The sequence below is a fragment of the Festucalex cinctus genome, chromosome 11 (assembly GCF_051991245.1).
Source record: "Festucalex cinctus isolate MCC-2025b chromosome 11, RoL_Fcin_1.0, whole genome shotgun sequence".
In the NCBI taxonomy this organism is placed as follows: domain Eukaryota; kingdom Metazoa; phylum Chordata; class Actinopteri; order Syngnathiformes; family Syngnathidae; genus Festucalex; species Festucalex cinctus.
Window position 1 is genome coordinate 21,866,676 of NC_135421.1, and position 21,721 is coordinate 21,888,396.

The 21,721-nt window shown below is 38.3% G+C and overlaps 1 protein-coding gene across 6 annotated transcripts in view; it reads left to right on the plus strand.

Annotated features, from left to right (window-relative positions):
* LOC144030431 (histamine N-methyltransferase A-like) overlaps nucleotides 1–21,721 on the plus strand; it is a 47,123-nt gene that overhangs the window by 10,971 nt on the left and 14,431 nt on the right. For all 6 annotated transcript variants that reach the window (XM_077536728.1, XM_077536729.1, XM_077536727.1 and 3 more), the window contains one exon: nucleotides 10,684–10,802. In XM_077536728.1, coding sequence (XP_077392854.1) covers nucleotides 10,684–10,802 — 119 coding nt within the window. The remainder of the gene's footprint in view (nucleotides 1–10,683; nucleotides 10,803–21,721) is intronic.

The following is a 21,721-nucleotide window of genomic DNA, read 5'->3' on the forward strand; positions in this document are numbered from 1 at the left end:
ATTCTTAAAAAAAAAAAAAAAAAAAAAAAAGACTCATTATTGGCTCAATAAAGGCTGGAAACACTATTTTAAACAATACAAAGTTCTCCATATGACTGAGTGATCATTTGGTGGATTGTGGTCAGGGTCCAGACTGATTGTGGCAGCTAACAAGCTAACGTACTGATTAGGGGTGTGAATTGCCTAGTACCTGACGATTCGATTCGTATCACGATTCACAGGTCACGATTCGATTCGATACCGATTAATCCCGATACGAATTTATAAGTCGATTGTTGCGATTTTTTTTTTCATTCAAATTTAGAAAATACTAATCAGTAAGCTTGTAGAGTGTAAGATTTATATGAAAATGTATTATTTATTTATCTGAAATTTCAGTCTTATAGAGGTTGTAATTTGTTTCATGTTTGAACAGCATTGAAATAAAATATTAAGGCTTAATGTTCCGTTCATATAACATTCTTCCATGCTTAAGGTGTGAATCCTTAAAAAAAAAAAGCGATTTTGCCGATTATTGAATCGATTCGAGAATCGCGCGATGTAGTATCGCGATATATCGCCGAATCGATTTTTTTTTTTAACACCCCTAGTACTGATGCTAGTTGCCAACTATCAAAGTCACGACCACGTAGTTAAAATCAAACTCAGTTTTGACTGTTTTTCTATTTTATGTGTTTGCTCTGAGCCAATAAGCAGGCATTTTTTGATTTTTATGTTAGATTTGAAAACAAATAAAATAATGAGTCATTGTTTCATTTTTCAATTATTTGCAAATGGCGATTATACACAAATTAAATAAGAGGTTTAAGTTTCAGATACTTGACCTTATTTATCTGGATGCACACCTGTGCAGCAGTTTGAAGAAAATCATGATTGATTAACAGTTGCCGCTCTACACCTTCCTTACATTTGTTGCTGTGCTCTGCCGATATTTGTGTCTCACGAGATTCAATTGGACTTGCAAATCGATGCGGGTATTGATGGCTGTCAAATAAAACCCATTATGGCGCGCAGATCTAATTCTTCATTTGGAATTGATTTCATTTCCAATGACCCATGCGCGTTCAGCGGAGCGCACAAGCGCCACAAGTGACGTTGCGCCACGGAGACGTTATTCATCACCAACAAAATGTCCCGTCCTCGCTCCCTAATAAAAAGCAGAGTAATGACGCTTCTCTGGGCGCTGTCACCTCAACACTGCTTCATAAAGGATGACACAATTATGTTTTACCAGCTCACCAAAAGTGCTGACATGAAAATCCAATATGAACTGTAGATGAGTGTGTTGGTATCTCCAGCCTCGGCTTCGGGTGACATGAGCGCTGTTGCTTTGGGATGTTTCTCAACAAATATTCACTTTACCGTTTCAGAAGCAATGGCAATTTTGTATTAGATAGATGCTTCCATTACGGAGCCAGGTCCAAAGCATGGGGCTGTTGTTAAAAATATGTTTAGATTTTATATTTGGTACAGAATATTGATTGGAATTTAGCTTCCCTGCTCTTTCTGTGCTGCTATGAGGCGGGGGGGGGCTGTAGCCGAATTGTCCTTATTTTGTTGTTTTATATAATTTAAAGATGGATATTTGTGTTAACTCCTACGATTGGCTGGCAACCAGTCCAGGGTGTCCCCCGCCTACTGCCCAGAGCCAGCTGAGATGGGCGCCAGCACCCCCCGCGACCCTTGTGAAGAATAAGCGGTCAAGAAAATGGTTGGATGGATTTGTGTTAACTCTGGAGATTAATTTAAATGTCATTAAAGCGTTAAAAAAATTAACTCAGTGGAGGAGTCACTGGCGGGAAAATGAATAGACATGGACTTTAACTCTTTGACCGCCAAAAACGTTGAATAACGATCAGTAAAATCAGGATGTATGCCGCCATAAATGTTAAATGACAACTACGTTTTTTTATTTATTTATTTTTTTTTCTCAGTGCAACGTCTAAGTGCAGCGCTGCCCGGTCAATGGGTTGTGGAATCAAAAACACTCTAACTATGGCCAGCAGAGGGAAGCAATGTATTTCTTTTCGTGAATGATCAAAGCATTTGTCATATCAGTTGTTGTTTTTTTGTTATAATGTGTGGCAGTAAAAGAGTTAAGTAGTTGTACTTTCTGATTTACTTGCTCGTTGCTCGTTGGAGAACTCAAAAGTAATTTGTGCACTTTAAAGAGCCAAATTCAAATTGCATATTATTTGTAAAGGCGTATCATCTGAGAGCAAAATTCCCTGCTCAAGTTCGATTCAAATCAACCCTTCGGAAGTGTGCTGCTTGTGGGCACAACTAAAGCTGGAAGCGAGAAGTTCTGAGAATTCTTACTATGATAAACAAAAGATGACTTGTAAAGCGGAGTCTATTGTGATCGTTTTAACAGTTGATAATTGTCATGACTAGGGTCATGCAAGGGTTATGTTTGGGTCATGACCGTGAGGTCAAGTGTCTGTTTTGAACTGATGTAACCAGCATCTAGTTTCAACTGGTAAGATGCTATGTGATGTCAGGAATCTTTAATCTCTTTATCTGGTCAACAGCCAATCAGATAAGTCCATGTCAGTCCTGTTTCCCACATGTCTAGCCACAGCCAATCAGATCGATTCGCTGTCTATATAAGGCTGTCTGAGGAGGGTGCGCTTTTGTCGGATTAATACTTCTGTTCCTCTGTGCAACTCCACCGCCCAAGTCAGTTTAGCGTCTCGTGATTCTTGATACATTCTCGTTGTTTCTCGTCTAGTCAAGTTTATTCCACGCTTCTCGATGTTATGCGACTAAAGAGTTAAAATCTTAATTGTGTCTGTGTTTTGGAGAGCCAACCTCAAAACATAATAATTTTACATTAATTTGAAGATTTTACTAAAGTAAATATCTATTACAAGCTTTGAATAAAAAAAAAAAAAAGTAGAAGCAGAATTATAAAAATGTGATTAATCGCAATTAATTACAGAAAATAGTTTGACAGCACTAATATTAGTTACATTGTTGAGCAATATTAAATTTGCAATTTAGTCAATTCAAGTAATTAGTTGGAGAACTACTTTTAGCCATATTCCAAGGTACCAGTATCTTCAATGAAGTATAACTTTGTATACTCTAGTTGCCAGTGAGATGCTTGTATAGAATCCTACTTAAATCAGATTCATTAAGAGTATTGAGAACATCAGTGGTGTCATGCTGCTTTGTGTCATGTGTAACATTCTTTCTTGGCTTAAGTGCTTATATACCGCCAAATGTGCACATCTCCGTTCCCTTACACAAACTCTGAGTGAACAGCATTCTAATGCCGCATTAGCATCACTCGGTCAACTCTGTTTTTTTTTTTTTGTCTCAAGTATGATGGATGACAGCATTAAAAGAGGACCTAAACCTGAAATCTTGCTTATTCCGAGACAGTGGAAGTGACGGCGCAGACAGCCGAGCACCAACGCCCTGCTGCTGCTTGTTGCTTTCTACGAGCAGAATGTGGCAGCTTCTTAGCGGACGGCGTTGTGATATTTTTTTTATTTTAATTCCTTTGAGAGACACATCTGGCCTCGGATAATCTCTCCTTAGTCTTTCCCTGTGTAATACATGCAAAACCCTGCCTCATGTAATTCCCTGGCTGTTCTTTTTTTTTTACCACTCTTGACGAGGTCAAAGACATCACGATAGTATGGATGACGTTCGTAAATCAACATGTTGATATAGTTGCCATTGTTTTCAGGTTGTCCCTCCTTACTAAATACGCTTGAGACACTGCCACAGTTGCTTATTCGTTGAAGCGAAATGTTTCTGGTGAGCCTTTTTCCCAATAATTAGCTTACGTTCTTGATGACATAGCAAGTAATGCATACAGTCTGGATGTCATAATAATGGTTTGAGAGCAGATTGAGACTGAATAACATGCAATGTTAATGGTAATGGAATGTGGAGGCTGCCTCGCGCCTGACAAATATAATGTACCTGCAGTGCCTCACTTGTTTATTTATTAACAAAGGAATTGTCTGCTTCACTTTGCTATCACTGAGGCTTGACAGCTGCAGACTTCAGGTGATGCATGAGCCAATATGTGGACTGGAGAGAGCTCAACGTCGCACATCAATATGAAAATCAGTTTCTGGCTGAAATAGCTCAGGGCAGTACATCCAGCTCCAAAAAGTGACTAATCTTTGGGTCATAAACCCTGCACAAGACGCCTGGGGTCTTTTTTTTTTTTTTCTCCGAGAGACAGCATTCAGAAATGCCATCATTTTCCATTCCACGAGCCAAGGACCCCACTCCTTGCATTAGCAGATTTCTTTTAATAGTGTGTGAAATAGCAAGGTTGCCAGAAGAGCAAATAAAAGTGGGGAGGAAGACGGGTAGTGTAAGGTGACCTTAGTCTCTGGAGCACAAGATTAAAAACTTCAAATGCTCTGCCAGAGGCTCTGCGAAAGAAACAAAAAGACCACAGGCACAATGTGACAGTGGATGAAGGTGGTTGCCAAATATCTTCTTCTTACAGAGAGGGATTAGACATTTCATAAGGCACTGGTAGTCCCGTTGGTGCGTATATTAGTTTGCATATTATTGTCCAAATCTATACTGTATACTGTGTGTGTGTGTGGGGGTGTGCGTGTGCGTGCTCATGCACACTTTTTCGTACTTTAGTTCTTTGCACTTAACACTAGCTAGGAACTCTTGTCAAACTCAATTCTTATATATATATATATATATATATATATATATATATATATATATATATATATATATATATATATATATATATATTAGGGGTGTCACGATTCGCCAACTCCACGATTCGATTTAAATTTCGATTTTGGGGTCACGATTCGATTTTTTTTTTTCGATTTTTTTTTTTTTTTTTTTTCCGCTCCCCCACTTTATAACACAGAGGCATATGCTTCTGTAGGCTAAGGCTAGTCTATGATCATTGGTTCTATTCATTGTACAGTAAATCTTATTTCAAAAGATCGGCTACATATAGGTGATGCAATTTCCATATTATTTTTGTGTAAATTTATGTAATATATAATAATTGACATTAGGCAGGAATGATCAAATTCAAAGAATTTATTTACAATATAAAGTTAACCGTCTTGTTCTTACTGAAGTGTAAAATAAAAAATAAAAAAACAAAAACAAAAAGTCACAGTGGGTGCCTGCCATCTATTGACTGTTTTTGGTTACAACAGTGTGCTGTGCGTTCCTCTTAAAATAATGTGCAATGTGCAACAACAACAAAAAATATATTGTATCCAAAGTCATGGAACAAATACAGCCTGAACAAACTATATCCCAACATTTACAGTTGCTGGGCATACTGTAGCGTGGTTCAAGTACACTAATTAAATGTTTGAATCCAGCGTTTTCCAAGGCTGCAGGTCTGCTGCTATAAATAGACCTATGGATCTGGCGTTTCGCGCGAGCTGAAGTGTGTGGAAGTTTCACTGTAAATGAGGATGAAATAGTTGGTTGGACCGTTGTTTTCCCACTTCTAGTTGAATTTGATAAATCTAAATCTTTGTGATGCCTGCGTAAATGTCCCGCCGCCGGCTCCGCTCCCCTAGTATGTATGTGTGTGTTTGTGTCGGCTGGTGCCCGTATAATGGTACTTCAGTTTGAATGCGCCAGCGCGACACTCTGATTGGAGGACTGTGCCAGCGCGACACTCCGATTGGACGACTGTGCCAGCGCGACGCTATTGTGTATCCGTGTATTATACCCCTATTGGTTATTGTTGTTTCTCCTCCGTTCTGTCAGTTCTGTCAAATGCGGTTATTATTTGTTCACCTTCCACTTTCACTCCCTTGTCAAACCCCTGCCTGAAATTTCAATTAAAACTACTCAGATGTTAAAGTCGACCCGTGTTTATCTACTCTATATTTTCTGTTATTGTGTTACTTCCCTTCCCCTTGACGAGCCGGGCGTAACACCGTGGCCGAGTACAGTACGCGCACATAGCATATCTTGCAACTGTGGTCTTTTTATCGACAACGTGAACGTTGTCGACATAACTCACCGGGAACGCAAAATGTTTCCAAACTGGTGACGAGAGAAGCGGGAGCGGCTTGAAGCACCATTGCTGTGTCTGTCCGCGCTTGCCATCATGACTGCAGGAGAAGTCAGCTAACAAGTGCCGTTAGCTAGTAGCTGAATGGCTGCGTCTCATTTGCTTTCCTGGGAGGTGGCGGTGGCGGCGGTGGCGGCGGGCGCGGGGGGGGGGCATCGAATCGTGTGTCCTCTCTTCTATTTCGATGCTCGAAATCGTGACGTAATTTCGATCGATTTCGATAAAAAATCGAAATCGTGACACCCTTAATATATATATATATATATATATATATATATATATTCAATAGGCAGCTGAATTGATTTTTAAACATCCATTTTGACATAAAAATATTCAACAAAACGTCTTACCGAGGGTTAGTGTTCACACCTTAAGTATGGAAGAAAATTATATTAATGTAACATAAAGCCTTAATATATTATTTCGAAGCGTGTTCAAACAAGAAACAGATTACAACATGTTTGTTAAATACAATGGCTCACAGTTATAAGGCTGAAGTTTCATATAAAATAAATAATACATTTTCATACAAATCTTACAGTGTACTTGGACAAGTTTGCGCGTTAGTATTTTCTAAATTTGAGTAAAAAATATCACAACAATCTACTTAAATTTGTATTGGGATTAATCGGTATCGAATCGAATCGTGACCTATGAATCATGATGCGAATCGAATCGTCAGGTACTAGGTACCCTTATATATATATGTGTGTGTATATATATATATATATATATATATATATATATAGATAGATAGATTTTTTTTTTCTTGCAAAACTGTGAGAATGTCACAAATCTGTGTTTTTTTTCCTCATACATTTGTCGAATATTACCTTCATCTCTAAAATATATAAATATATACATATATTTATGCAGCCCTATTATGCTGTCATATCAAAGGACCACAAAGGGGGGGGGGGGGCTAGAAGGGGAGAGAGAAGATCTTGATCAAGACATGACCCGAGATTTGAACCCTTTAAAATGCGAGGAAGTTTGACATCTCAACTGATGAAATGCCGCAATGTGAATCTTGATTTAAGAATTTTGTGTCAATTAAATGATTATTTGCCATTTAGTGTGGCCTTGTGACAACAAAGTCGATTAAATAATAGTTACTATTTTTCAGGATTAGCGAATTTGTTGGACCATTTCTGTTTTTTTTATTTTTTATTTTTTTTTATTTGTATTTTTTTGCTTGTATCATCTCAGGCATGCTAGCTGCCACATTTGGAACATTGTTCATTATAGGTGAACAGGAATTGCACCCCAAGTCTCTCCAGTGGCTTGATAATAACTCGGCTCACTTAATTTCAGACTCGGCAGACAGAAAGAAAACAGCAAGGAAAAGATTTCACTCAAGAGGGGAAGTGAGACAATGGCTCTCCAAATCCTTGAATGGATTTCTATCTCCAAAGCTCATGGTGGAGACAATTTGAACTGTAGCATTGCCGGGTGCTTTAATTACTCTTCAACGACTTTACTTGCAGTCCTTGACCTAGTTTAGATTCCTTATCATGCTCAGAAAAGAAAAAGAAAAAAAGATTACTTTTTAAACTTTTGGAAGAGGGGAGGGCAGACCAAAAAAAAAAAAAGATCCTGTTGTAAAAATGTGCATAGTAGAAAGTGGACACAGCCCAGAGTCATTTGGAAAGCAATAGCCCATTCTATGATGTGGCGTCGGGTTGGCATCCTCGCAGCGCTTAAATTCTCTTTCCTGGACCAGATGGCTATGGAATTACACTTTTCTTTTATCTAAGCCATGGACTTCCTCAGGCTTGGGGAAATCTTCTTGGGGTAGACATTTTGGATTTATTTGTAGAGGAGACATTCAGTTGCCCTGGGGTTGTCCTTGTGTTTACTGTGTGAATTATTATTATCAGGGGTGTTAAAAAAAATCGATTCAGCAATATATCGCGATACTACATCGCACAATTCTCGAATCGATTCAATAGGCGGCCGAATCGATTTTTAAACTTCAATTTTTAATGGAAAAATATTCAACAAAACGTCTTACTTCGGGTTAGGGTTCACACCTTAAGCATAGAAGATGTTATTTTAACGGAACATTAAGTCTTAATATTTTATTTCAATGTTGTTCAAACACGAAACGGATTACAACCTGTATAAGACTGAAGTCTCAGATAAATAAATAATACATTTTCACACAAATCTTAGACTGTACAAGTTTACTGATTAGTATTTTCTAAATTTGAATTTAAAAAAATCGCAACAATCAATTTATAAAGTCGTATCGATATTAATCGGTATCGAATCGAATCGTGACCTGTGAATCGTGATACGAATCGAATCGTCAGATACTAGGCAATTCACACCCCTAATTATTATTATTATTATTATTATTATTATTACTATATTGTAAAAATAGTGTATTCTCATCAACATGGTTAAGGCGTAACATACACAACATAAAACTGAATTATAATTTAAATCTGTGTACACAGTTGGGATTAGACAGACCAGAAGGAGAATATTTCTTCTTCTGTCATTATCCCAGAATAAAAGAGAGGTCCGGCGGGTACCCGGTGCTCTTTCCGCATTGTGCATGCGACGTCAAGCAATGCACTTAAAGGTTAATTGGAAAAATTATCTGTTGAGCCGAAAACAAATGGCGCCGGAGTCCCCCTGCTGGCAGACGAGTTAATCTATGGCAGGTCTCCTCGTCGGTCCACCTGCGATCCATCTCCGTCACTCTGCTGACAGTCCCTGCAGGCTCCTGAGAGGATATGCCTCATCGCACCACTGTGACTGGCCTGCTAATGAATACAGAGGAGCCCAGGACGTCCAGACGCGCACAAAAATGCCTGCGCCGCTTAGATGATTCTCTGGCCGGATGTTGGCGCAAATGAAGCAGAACATGGCCGCTAGACCGGGAGCCCAGACAGTGATGGGTCGGATGTTTGAAGATCATTCAATGAACCACAACAGACCCCAATGGAGAAAGGTTGATTATGGCAGATGGGAAAGGTGGGGGTTGAGTATGTATGAGGATTATGCTGTAGTAAAAAGAAGGTGCCATGAGTAATACCCTTCTCGCAAGTCAGTCCAAAGGAACTCCAAGCACATTTTAACCCTCAAAGCAGTGGTTTATAGTTTTAGCCGCATGCTCATAATATTAAAACAAACAAAAAATCCACTTGTGTGTGTTGTTTTCACCTGTCTTCAATGTAAAATGAATGGTGGAAGTGAACTCGAAATTGGATGTTTTTTGAAGAATAGCGGAGGTGGTAAGTGGAGAAAATTGAATTGAAAACACCATGTTAAAAACAATGTTTTTGTTTATTTAGCTACACACATTAACTGGACATACAGAAGACTACTGAATGTAATTATATTTAAAAACTCAGACTCATCAAATTGAAGACACTGGGTTTTTATTGGAAGGGTACTACTGTTGTTAATTTGGGATTTACCAAAACATTAGATTGACACAAAAGATTAAACACTTCCCGTAAATAACAAAAAACATGACAATATATATTTTTTTTTTATTATTAAATTTGTATTTTACAATGTAATTTGTTCCCACTTTTGGAATGTTGTTTAAATGTATCAAACATTTTTGTATATCTAGCTAGCTAGCTGACGGCTAGCTGACTAGCTAGCCAGCTAGCTGACTAGCTAGCCAGCTAGCTGCATCTATCATTCATAAGACACAAATTCATTCATTGAAGGTACTGGATCAAACACTCACTTCATATCACCCTAGCAATTATATTGAATTTGTTGACTTAAATGTGTATTTTACAATGTAATTGCTTCATTTTCTGTAATTTTCGTTTTATGTTAACACCAGTAAAAGATCAGGGCACATGGTGCTTACATACAGTACGTCGAACTTGCCGAGGACTGAATGGTTTATACATCAAAGTGATAATTACAAATACACATTGCAAAGCGCCTGTTTCATGCTTGTACTCCACTGACACGTGACTGTTTCATTTATTGCATCTGCTGATGTTCACAGCAAAGCCATTGCAGAACCAGCAACATCATCCTTTCATTAGCGCACACATTGAACGCTATACGGATCTTATCTGAGTTTGACCTTCTACATCATCCAGTGAAAGAGCTCAATATGGTGGGACCTTTTATAACAGTTCACAATTTATTCTGTATCAGTTGAGAAATTTGATTTGCTGCATGTGTTGCATTCTCTTTTCAGTGCCAATGGTTAAAATTCTCATAAACTACTATTGATTTGAAAAACTCATCTCCCTATGTTTGGGTTATCTAATGTTGAAATTCAGATAAGTACAGTTAAATAAGTACGATAAATGAGTCATTGTTGATACTGAACATTTTCAGTCGAAGTTCAATGTGGCTCATGAGTTGCTGTTGTTTCTATAGTTATGTTGGACAAGCGCATTACGAAACCGAGTGAGTTTAGATTGAGTGAAGAGGAAGCCATATGTTGGCAAATCAGCGAAGTGAAAACCACGGGGAACCTGTATACCTGCAGGCGTCACGGGCACACTTCAGTCTGTCACACTCACAAAAACATTGACGCTCATGGCTATTATTTGTAAACGAATAATGAGAATAGTTCAAGGTTATCATCTGGATATATTTTGTTTGCTTGCACGTGTTCTGACCAGTTGTTATCGTTTTCATTTCAGCCTAAGGATGGCATTTACTGTGCACAAAAAGAAGAAGGGTCAGTTTGGTGCAGTTGGCTGGCTCAGGCTATGAAGGAAAAGAGCGAATCACACAACAAGGCAACTGCACCACTGAGAAGGTGAGACAGTTTCCATGGTCGGATATTAAAGCGAATTGCCTTACGTTGCCACATGAGAACTAAATGTAATTATTCTCATTTCATTTGTTTGTAACATTACTCTCAGCAATGGTAAACACAAACTCAACTCCTCTGCATAAAAATGAGATCTCTACTTAGGTGATTTAGTTAGGAGAGGCTCGTAAAAAAAATATTCTCATGATGCGATTGTTTACCACTGTAAACAATACACAATAAATATATTGCAACATAAAACTTTATGCAGTCAAAAATAAAGCGGGGATTAAAAATAGATGGATTCTTCTTGTGTATTACATCAAGTTGTACCTCATGAAACGGCTGGTGAGCGTATATTAAAATGCAGTGGAAGTATATAGTGACCTACTGTTTAAAAAGTACAACTTGGGAAAAATAATCGGCATAAAGAGGCCTTAGATCAAAAGTAACATAATCTCATTTACAGCTGCTTCGACTGAAATGGTTGAGAGGAGCTTGAATCCTATTTAGCAGCATTTGTCAGCATGTTGAGAGGTTGGGAAAACATTGCTTTGATGTTTGAGTATTAACACAGATGTGGGATGCAGACTCATCAGGATTCTTGTTGCTGGAGCTTCCAGTGACCATTTACTTGTCAAAACGTGCTAAGATAAGAATTCAACATATAGCCAAAGAAAAATTAACAATTTATTACCTGAGGGGGTTAGCATAGAAAAATATAGGCGTGCGCTGATGCCAGCATCGGCTTCGGGACTGATTGGTGCTCGTCTTTTTACTCACATTAGTTTGTAGTTAACACAGAGTTAACTGGACGTCAGTGTTGCCAGGTGGGAAATATAGGATTATCGTACCATAGACTCAAAATGATCGTATTTTGATGTAAATTATATCGTACACCCGTCATAACCAAAATACACTGATTCGCGACAGTCAAATATAGTCGTTCTTGTGTTTAAAAACGCTCACGACACACAGGCACTCGGGGCTTCGTTGCGGGTTAACGTCACTGATCTGTATATATTACTGGATAGGTGGTTGGAGTCTTGCGTGATTTCCTGTTTGGGAGTGTCTCCTGGAGGCACTTACCATTTAGCCAGTCAATACTCATTTGCCATGCTCAGCAAAGTGCGATTGGCTGCTATTATGTCACATGACAACAGATACCTTCAGGCTCCGCAAAAAAAAAAAAAAAAAAAAAAACTGGCAGTTTCAGTTTTGCCGGCAATAAGACGAAAATGGTCAAATTATTGTATATTTGCCATTTTTTAGGATTATTGATCATACATCGTACAGAATGTCTAATTATCGTACACCTGACAACACTGCCGGATAGGGATGTAACGATAATGGCAATATCGTGATATTAAAACTGCCACAATATCGTCGTCCTCATACTCCTGATATTTAAACGCTACACATCTGTTAAAAAAGTCAGGTTGATTTCCATTTGTGTAGTTCTAGCACCCTCTGGTGGATATTTATTTTTCAGTGGTTTAATTTTCATTCGGGATGTTTTGGCCCTTCTATATTTACAATCACTAATTGTCAGATGAAGGTGATTGTAATATGCTTGTGAAGCGAGTCAATATGTGGAGGAACTCAATTTGGGCTTGAGTAAGGGCCACAATATTAAGTGCTATTCATGATTGGAGGTAGTTTATATGTATCGCTGTTATATAGAAAAGCACAATATTGTGCTTTTTTTTTCTTTCTTTTTTTTTTTCTTTTTTTTTTAGTATGAGCTCTTTTTTTTTTTTTTTACAATATTGTGCCCTATTTTAAATATTGCCAACCTCCCCCACAATATCGTGATAATTCATATCGTGATAATATCGTATCGTGATATTTGGATATCGTTACATCCCTACTGCCGGACGTTGTTATTCATCCTTGTATACCCAAGCAGATTCTTGTTTGTACCTTATTTCTTCTTCATCTTCAATCTACTGAATGTACTCCATTTACATAGTGCCCCCTACTGTTCAGTCTGAGACACTGCATAACCAAAGTGTCTAATCAGTGTTACAGGCAACATTTAGGTCAAATGTCTGGCAAGACTCAAGATATACGTTAGTAATGATAAGTTACTCTAAAAAGCGCTTATGGAAATTTACATTTTTTGTTTTTTAGTAAGATTTGATTCAATGAAACTCATATTCACCTTTGCATATTGATCGGCATGTATTGAAATGTAAGTACTAAAGTGTTTTCAGTCCCAAGATAACATCAAATGTAATTGTAGACGGTTATAGTACACAATTGGTGTTGACAATCTTACTTGAGTGTCAGGAAAGCTTCAGTAGAAGCCAGTTTCTTTTCATAAGGTACAATCGACACTCCACAGCCCCATCATTACTGGACTTCGACCTTTGTAGAGGCCAAAGCGGTGCCACTTCGGAGGTGCTTGCACAAAGGCAAGCTGTTGCACTTTTTTCTGTATGTGAAACACTGCAGAAAGTAGATGAATGTCTGCATAGGGCCCAAATGTACTTAATCTGTGCCATGTACCATGTGTTTAGTGGCTCTTGATTCCAACGGTAACTCCTCTGAAGCATAAGCGGGAACAAGTTAATAGAGCGTTGAGTAGGTATTAATGCAGTACTGCAGTATGTTTTATAAGTTTGGTCCATAATCATTGTCCTATGAGTGATAACAGCCACTTCATTTAGTTCCACATTGAGTTTGATAGGGCTCATTCACTGTGATCCTCAAATCACATCATATTATATGGAACATGCGGACTTGTCTCGGGCGTGACGGGTGTGAAATCATGTCCCCCTTCATCACAAGAGTTACGATCAGTCAAGATGGGCTCGTAACAAATAGCCAGCTTTGCGCTTTTATCAGCAATGCCGTGACCCTCAATACTGTGACCTCATCATTAATATGGGAAGGCCGGATGATAGATCAAACGCATGGTTCAGTGGAGCATCCCTGGGCCAGAGCTGGCCTTGAATCGTTCATCACAACATCCCCGTGGGGACTTTACGACAGTCCGGGGAGAGAGAGAGGACGCTCTCGAGACTGTCAAATTTGTTTTACTGCTTTTGATAATAGACCCCTTAAAAGATGATGGGAACAAAGGAATTTCTGCGCCGCAATGACATTCCCTCATGTTAATACATGTGGACTTTTATTCCGTTTGGGTCAGGCTTGAGTCACTTATAAAACATTTATCAAACAGTCCGGGTTGTCGTGTCAAAGTCATTGAAAGCAAACTGACAACGAGTGACTTGGCTTGTTACCTCAAACCTCACAAATGACAATTACTGTAAAGTCCCATGAATAATGCTCATTTTTAGGGAGCAGTATTATAAGAAATTTAAATATTTCACATTGTTTAGACGTTTACTACAGAGGCAGTTCCTAGGGGTGTTATTAAAAAAAAAAAGAAAAAAAAAAAGAGGACTGATTTATAGCGCATTACATAAGCAATGTAACTCAATGTGCTTCACATACTGTAATAATAAAACAATTAAAAGCAGTTGTAAACAGAGTTAAAAAGATTTAAAAGCACACAAAAGAAAAATATATAGTTTACCGTATTTTTCGTACCATTGACCGTACCATATCATTAAGTCCACTATCAATGAACCGGTCTATTTGATCATATTTTCATACATAGGCTAAGGTGATCCAGGTTATAGGGCGCATTATTTTTGTGAATCATTGTATGTTACATAGTTTATTCAATTTGTACTGTATATTTATTTGATAGATTTAACGCTATTATGTAGTACCGTGTAGGACTACATTTCCCATGACCCTTAGACACGGAAACCGGAAGTAGTTCTAGTTCTGGTATGACAAAAAGATGTGCTGCATTTGAGGATGGTTGGAAGTCGGACATATCCGAGTTGTTTTTTCCCATTTCCGACCTGAAAGCGTTTGAGGCGAAAGTAAACAACCAAAATGGCGGATAGTGGTGAATTGTTTTTTATTTTGGTTCTTAAAACTCATTTTTGACCTCCAGCAAACTTACTTTCTCATAATTTTGCTTCATTTATTGTTTTTATTTTATTTCACAAGCGTTCCATACAGTTCAGTAGTTCACCGTATAATTTCATGCCGGGAGATAGCGACATACTGTCACGTACGTTACGTGAAGTTATGTCGAATATTTATGAATGAAGAAAACTTAGTTTTATACTCAAGTAAATTGTATTTTACCATTCACAGTCTGTGTTTCCAAAGGGGTCGCCATTGTAGAGTGATGTCACTTGTAGTCTGTCAGTGAAGTCGGGGTCCTTCTTTTTTTCTGACTTCGCAAGTGGAATTTCTGAGTTCATTCCCGTACACACTTTCTGGTTTGAACTCGGAAAAGTCCGACTTCCGACCATCCTCGAATGCAGCAATAGACGCTCACTACTGATTAAATGTGGATGTTAATAGGATGAAAGTCGACAAACTGAAAAACCGATATCCATACATACCGTACATAAGACGCTCTGGATTACAAGATGTGCTGTCGATTTTTAATAAAATTAAAGGATTTTAAGTGTGCCTTATGGTCCGAAAAATACGGGAGGCTATTAAAATTTCTAAATGATCGCATAGTACAAAACAAGATTTTCAAAAATATGATTTTAAAAATACCTTAATCATATGTATGGGAAAAGAGAGCAAATAAAAAAATAAAAAACTTGGATTTAAAAGCATTTACACTTTATTGGTATGTTTTTAATCTTCATTCATATTATCACATTGTTAATGATGGATATCAAATCGAGAGACCGTATTATAGATAGTTGGATTTACACTGGATTCAGGTGATTTTAAAACGGTTCAACTGACATTTGAAAATGTAGTAGCTAACTACAGTGTTGTTGATGTTATGTTTATGTATCACTTTGAAATTTCATGACCATGGCCAAAACCAAACACACACCCCTGTGATTCAAAACAGTTATTACCACTGCTTTGTATTTCAGATTATGATGATGCAACAATAGCATACAAAAACAAATTGTCAATCAGTCATTAGCCTATCGATCTCTCACAGGTAGTCAACGATGCAATACAGCTTTGGTAAACTGTTGAAATCAACATGACTGTCTGTCTGACTTTCAGCGCCATCAATCTTATTAGTATCAAGAGAGCGCAAGTGTCAAATGTGAATCGCCACCCTTGTTCACACTTTTCATTTGTGTGTCAAGAATAGATTTGCCTCCATTATAAGCACGATATGATTAAGGAAGATCCACATAGATCAATATAAGAATAAGACGTTCGGAGGGTGAAACAATAGCAGAGGTGACATCATTCATAGGATTGATCACATGCTTTTGTAATATAATAATTATATAGTACATTCTCCAAGGGACAATTTTGCTTTTGCTTTGAGGCCCGTTACATACTCCCAATGTAATTCACGCGCTAGACACACAAATGGGTCCCACGGCTCAACAGGCTTCGAGGGAGTGATAGCAGTGTGAGGTTTGTGATTGTGGCTAAAAGAAACATTGGCTCGAGCCAATTGCCCAACTGTACAGTAATTAAAATCAAATAAAGTGTTCTATTTTTACAAATGAGGCCTAGAACGATTATAATGTTATTTATTTCCTCCCCTAAGAAAGTTGTGTTGCCATTTGTGTGTGTTTGTTTGTTTGTTTTGTGGGTTATTTATGTGATTTCACGAAACCTCTTCCATTTTTTTGACAATTGATCGAGCTCATTTCATCCATATCGCGTCTCTTGACTGATTTTTACTTTCACAGATAACAAATGTTTTGGCCTTGGCAGTGGTTTTATGGTTCACGATTCCTATTTGACAAACTCTTCCAGTGATGTAACCTGTCAGTGGAAGCCTGATGTTGATGATGTCTACCAAAACAATACACCGGCAGTAAATAGAAACACAAATCAAAACTACAAAAGTGAGACTAGCACATACAGAAGTTCACAAACCTTTTTAGTTTGTTCATTCAAGTCCGGTAATGAATCATAATGTATTGTTGCTGGTATTATGCATTTCAATCAATAATTATATTAAAAAAAATGTCATATATCAGAAACATATTTTAGTTTTTCATTAAAATCAATAGTCTCTCTTATGGTGTTGGGGAAGTAGGGTGTGCATTTTCACAGTCTGGCCCTCGGGGGTAGGATAAAACAAAAGTTGCCCATCCCTGCCATAGACCATTAAATATAGTCTAAATATGCGACGTGCACAGATCATTAAATAAAGAAAATGATTGCTGACAGTGGCCAGGGGAGTAATGCGGATGTATTGACTTTTCAACTTTCGGGATGGAAGAATCACTCCAAGCCGGAAAAAAAAAAAAAAAAAAAAAGTATGTGTGATGTTTAATATTTCTATTTTATTCATTTTGTGATGTCGTTGCTCAAGGTTGACAAATGTGTTCTTGTTTGGAAGCATTTGGCACATTCGCGTTGATTCATGTGCTCAGTAAAAATGAAGTTATAATCTGATATCGGTCGCTTGAAAATACAACTGATGGAAAGTAATGTTTATTTTTTCTCCAGACTGTGACATTGTGATTTATTATCGACAGATAACGTGCATGTCTTCTCAAATGGAATCAGTGCACCTGGTCCAAAATGATTACTGATGCATTTAGAGTTGTCCCGATATGATCTTGTGATCAGAAATAAATAATGACTGGTCAAAATATTTACTGTTTTTTGTTTGTTTGTTTGTTTGGGGGGGGGGTACAAGTACATTCTGCAAAAAATAAAAAATCATATAATTCTTTCTTCCTAGATTAATATGGCATTTCTTAACAAAAATGAGCAAATTTTTTTTGCATCAAAACCTGAGTAACAGCCAAATTTCAGAATGTGATTTATTTTTGGAAAAACTGCAGTTTGTGTCCTTTCCTCTTGGGCCAGATTGGACCCTCTGATGGGCCAGTTCTGGCCCGCCGGGCATATGTTTAACAGGTGTGTTCTAAAGTCAAGATTTATAAAATATTTTACATATTTACTTGTTATTTACTTGTACTATGTGCCTGTAAAAGATGCACTTCAAAAATTATCTTGAAAAAAATAAAATAAAAATTTCTAGGAAATGTGGCACCTAACTTTTTTCACGATATCCTCCATGGGATGTGTGATAAGAGGCTCCTATAAAGTGTCTGAACATGACACTTAACACGATAGTAGCTTGATTTTACAAAGCCTTCTAAGCTGTTTATGATCTATAAGCTGTCCCCAGCTGCTTATTTTGTGACCCCCAGTAGCACAAAGGGAGTAATTCTGTTCTGAACATGCTGTGTGCATTTTTCTACTCACTTTCATTATTCCAGAGCGGCATGGTGAACAAGCGTTTAATGTTTGTCTAAAACATACATGTTCTGTTAAGTGAAGACTCTAAATTGAGGTCAGATGAAGCCGACTGAAGACAAACGTTATAGAAAATGGATGACTGAATGGCATTTTCCAGCCTATCTCGACTGACTTTCGGTGAGAGAACCTGATCGTTTACAAATTAATTATTTTGGGCCTGGTAAACATGTTATGTTGCGAGTGTTGTTGATACTGTGAACTGTGTTGTGTACACTTTAATTTCCAACCTGTAACCCGTGCAGTGCAAAGGTGCCGTCTTCGGTAATCCCCGCACTGAGCACTTTAATGAAATGTGTAATAACGTTCCGTGTTGTACTCTTGCGTGTGATAAGGTTGCCCAGCGGGGCTGACAAAGATAAATGGCAGCGCTCTCATGTCACCCGTCTGCACTTTACTAAAAGACACAATGTGCGAAAAGATATTTTCTTTGCGCAACCTTCGTCGCCAGGCACTCTTCTGCAAAATTGGATGAATGTTAAAAGTTACCATTAATATATATATTTTCTTAAAAGATGACGTGAAATTCACTCGGCGCAGACATTTTCCCCTTTAATTACTTTGTGAGGCCATTCCAAATGTCAACCGGCATTACTGTCATCAGGCAACAGGACTCGACGTCTCGCGGGTACAGTTTGTTGCCGCAGACATAGCTCAGCTCCTGCAGGTAGCAGCTGACATGACTATTAGTCTTTCTTCAGCTACTTGCAGGTGTCACACTCGCCGGTGCACACTTGTCAGAGCTGCTCTGCGTGTTGTTTGAGGTGATTCATCTTCTTGCCAGCATCATTAACTTCCTTGTGAAAGGAGCGGCTGAGGGAGACTCCAAACGAGGCTCCACAAAGTTTCCTTGCCTCGTCACCAGTTATATTTTCTCCTCTGTAATCAGATTGAAAGTTACCTTTCTTATAATATCTTATATAGGGCCCGACACATACGGATTTCTTTTATGCCAATTCTTGCTAGAAAAAAATTGTGGTTGCAGCCAAAATTCACACAAAAACAGTCCAATGTTGCTGTTTTCCAGCTATTTCTTACACTCCAGTTGATGTTAATTGTAAAATTAAACACACAAAAACGAAGAGTTACACTTAGAGCACACTCAAATATAAATCACACTTTGGTTTGTTTTCTTTCCCCAACATAGTTAGCTCAAAGCTAATAGACAATAGAAAACGCCATTGACCTGCTAGCATAAGTTAGCGAACTACCCGGATCCCAAAAACGCAGACACAAATAAGATTTTAACTTTTTATTCACATAACATCGACAGGCGTGGAACTAAGTTAACTAGACCAGAAACAACGAGAGTGGCACAGGGGAACAGAGGTAATAATCCGACAAAAACAAACACTTCTCAGACAGGCTTATATAGACAGCGAATCGATCTGATTGGTTGCGGCTAGACATGTGGGTAACAGGACTGACATGGAATTATCTGATTGGCTGTTGACCAGATAAAGAGATTAAAGATTCTTGATGTCACATAGCTTCTGACATCACATAGCGTCTTACCAGTTGAAACTAGATGCTGGTTACATCAGTTCAAAACATACACTTGACCACACGGCCATGACCCAAACATAACCCTTGCATGACCCAAACATAACCCTGGCATGACCCTGTCATGACAGTACCATGACCCAAACATAACCCTTGCATGACCCAAACATAACCCTATCATGCCCTTGCATGACCCAAACTTAACCCTGGCATGACCCAGTCATGACAGTGGAATTCAAATCCCTAAAAAATAGTATTCATACACCAACACTGCGGAAGGTACGCAAACAAACATCTCAACGGTACTCATAGGCAAATGCTCTTCTTACGCTGAGAAAAAAAAAAAAAAAAAGTTTTATTGAAGAAATTAGATTGTTACTTTCTTCTTCTACTGTCGAGGTGTAGCTCAATGCAAGGACCTACACAACACTGCCCCTCAGTGGCCAAATCGTGTACAGCATGAACGTCAATGCCAGTAAAGGCACTCACGTATAACGGTAATACAAGATTATGGTATAGACTTACACTATATATAATACATTTACAGTATATATAATAAATAATGAGGCCAGTGTTACTTGTGTAAAACTGCTGCTGATTTTTGAAGGGCTGTGTCTGTGTGTTGATGCTGTCATGTTTGACAAACAAATGGACAGTAGTGTCAAAACATCCTGGGCACTACTTCATTTAGCCTTTCCCATTAAACTAATGAGTTTCTGTCTTTCTCCATTAATTGGTTCATGTTAGTTCAACTGCAGATATTTGCAAAGCAAGTATTTACTGATTGTTTGCTTTATTTAGCCTCCTACATTTAATTAGAGACGTGCAAAATTAACGTCAAATTAACCTCTTTTCCACTACATTACATCCGCTCGTTTAACCCAAATGAAGTCTTATGTTTGCACAAGATACTTCATATAATGATAAATGAATACAAGCTTGATGAAGCCCTCAAAAAGGTTCAAATGTGTCATCAAATTTAGCTCATTAATGACACATACAATACACATTTCCTGCCTCATTACATTGCACATTACAATTTACTCAGGACCTCGTGACATGACTGAACTGAAGTCAAGTTGGCTTGCTAGAAGCTGGCACATTTCCCCCCCGTCTTTTAAACTCTTGATTAAACTTTTTTTTGTGTGTGTATGTGAATTAACAGTGAATGAGATGTGTTAGATGTACGTGATTGTTTTCTTCGAGGAGAAATAAAAAAAGAGCTCACCCTGTGACCTCTCCTCCAAAAGCTCACTTGGCTTTACAGGTACTTGATAACAAGTTATTATCCAATACAGCGGCCCTTTGAGAGCTACTGAAAAGTGGCAGAGTCGCCGCGCGCGGGGCTGTTATTAAGCTGCTGCACGGACTCTTAAGGAGCGCTTTCGACACTCCTTCAACCTTGGAGTGTTTCATAAGGAAAGCGCACAGCTTCAAATTCAGTTTGGCTTCTTTTACAGTGAATCTATGACACATTTTTAGCTTGTAGCCACGGAGGAGATACGGATCAGAATGCCATTCATGTAATATAGATTTTTTTCTTCGCATCTTTATTGCCCTATTTCCATCCAGGTTTTAGATTATGTGCTATTAGAATCTCATAGGAGTGTTCTTTTAATCCGAAACGCAACTTCGGGTGCCTGCGAAACTAAAACACTTAACAGTGCTAATGGGGATGTCAGCAATAATGGAAATATACGACACATTACGGTGGAGTGAGTTACTGTGAACCCTCCCAAGAGGATCTTTGCTCCATGTTCAATAAAGCAGCTCATAGAGGATACAAGGCCATTTGTTTAGGATCATTGTATACGTTGCAGGCAATTGAGCCGCCAAAGCTCCTCCATGAACGTTCCACTTGGTTAATGGGGTTAGAGGTGGCGGGCGCGGGCGCTAATAGGAAAAACAGTGAATCCAGGCACAGTTTCATCTCTTGTGTCTCCACTTGATTAGTTTAACAGCTCCTTTGATCTTTTGCTGTGATTGAAGTGTTTAAGTGGAACGTGTGTGTGTGTGTGTGTGTGGGGTGGGGCAGCAGCGACGCCGGGGAGAAGGCGGCGAGTAATGTGCCACCGCATGCCTATGAGGCACAACGTCTTAATGTCAGGGGGAAA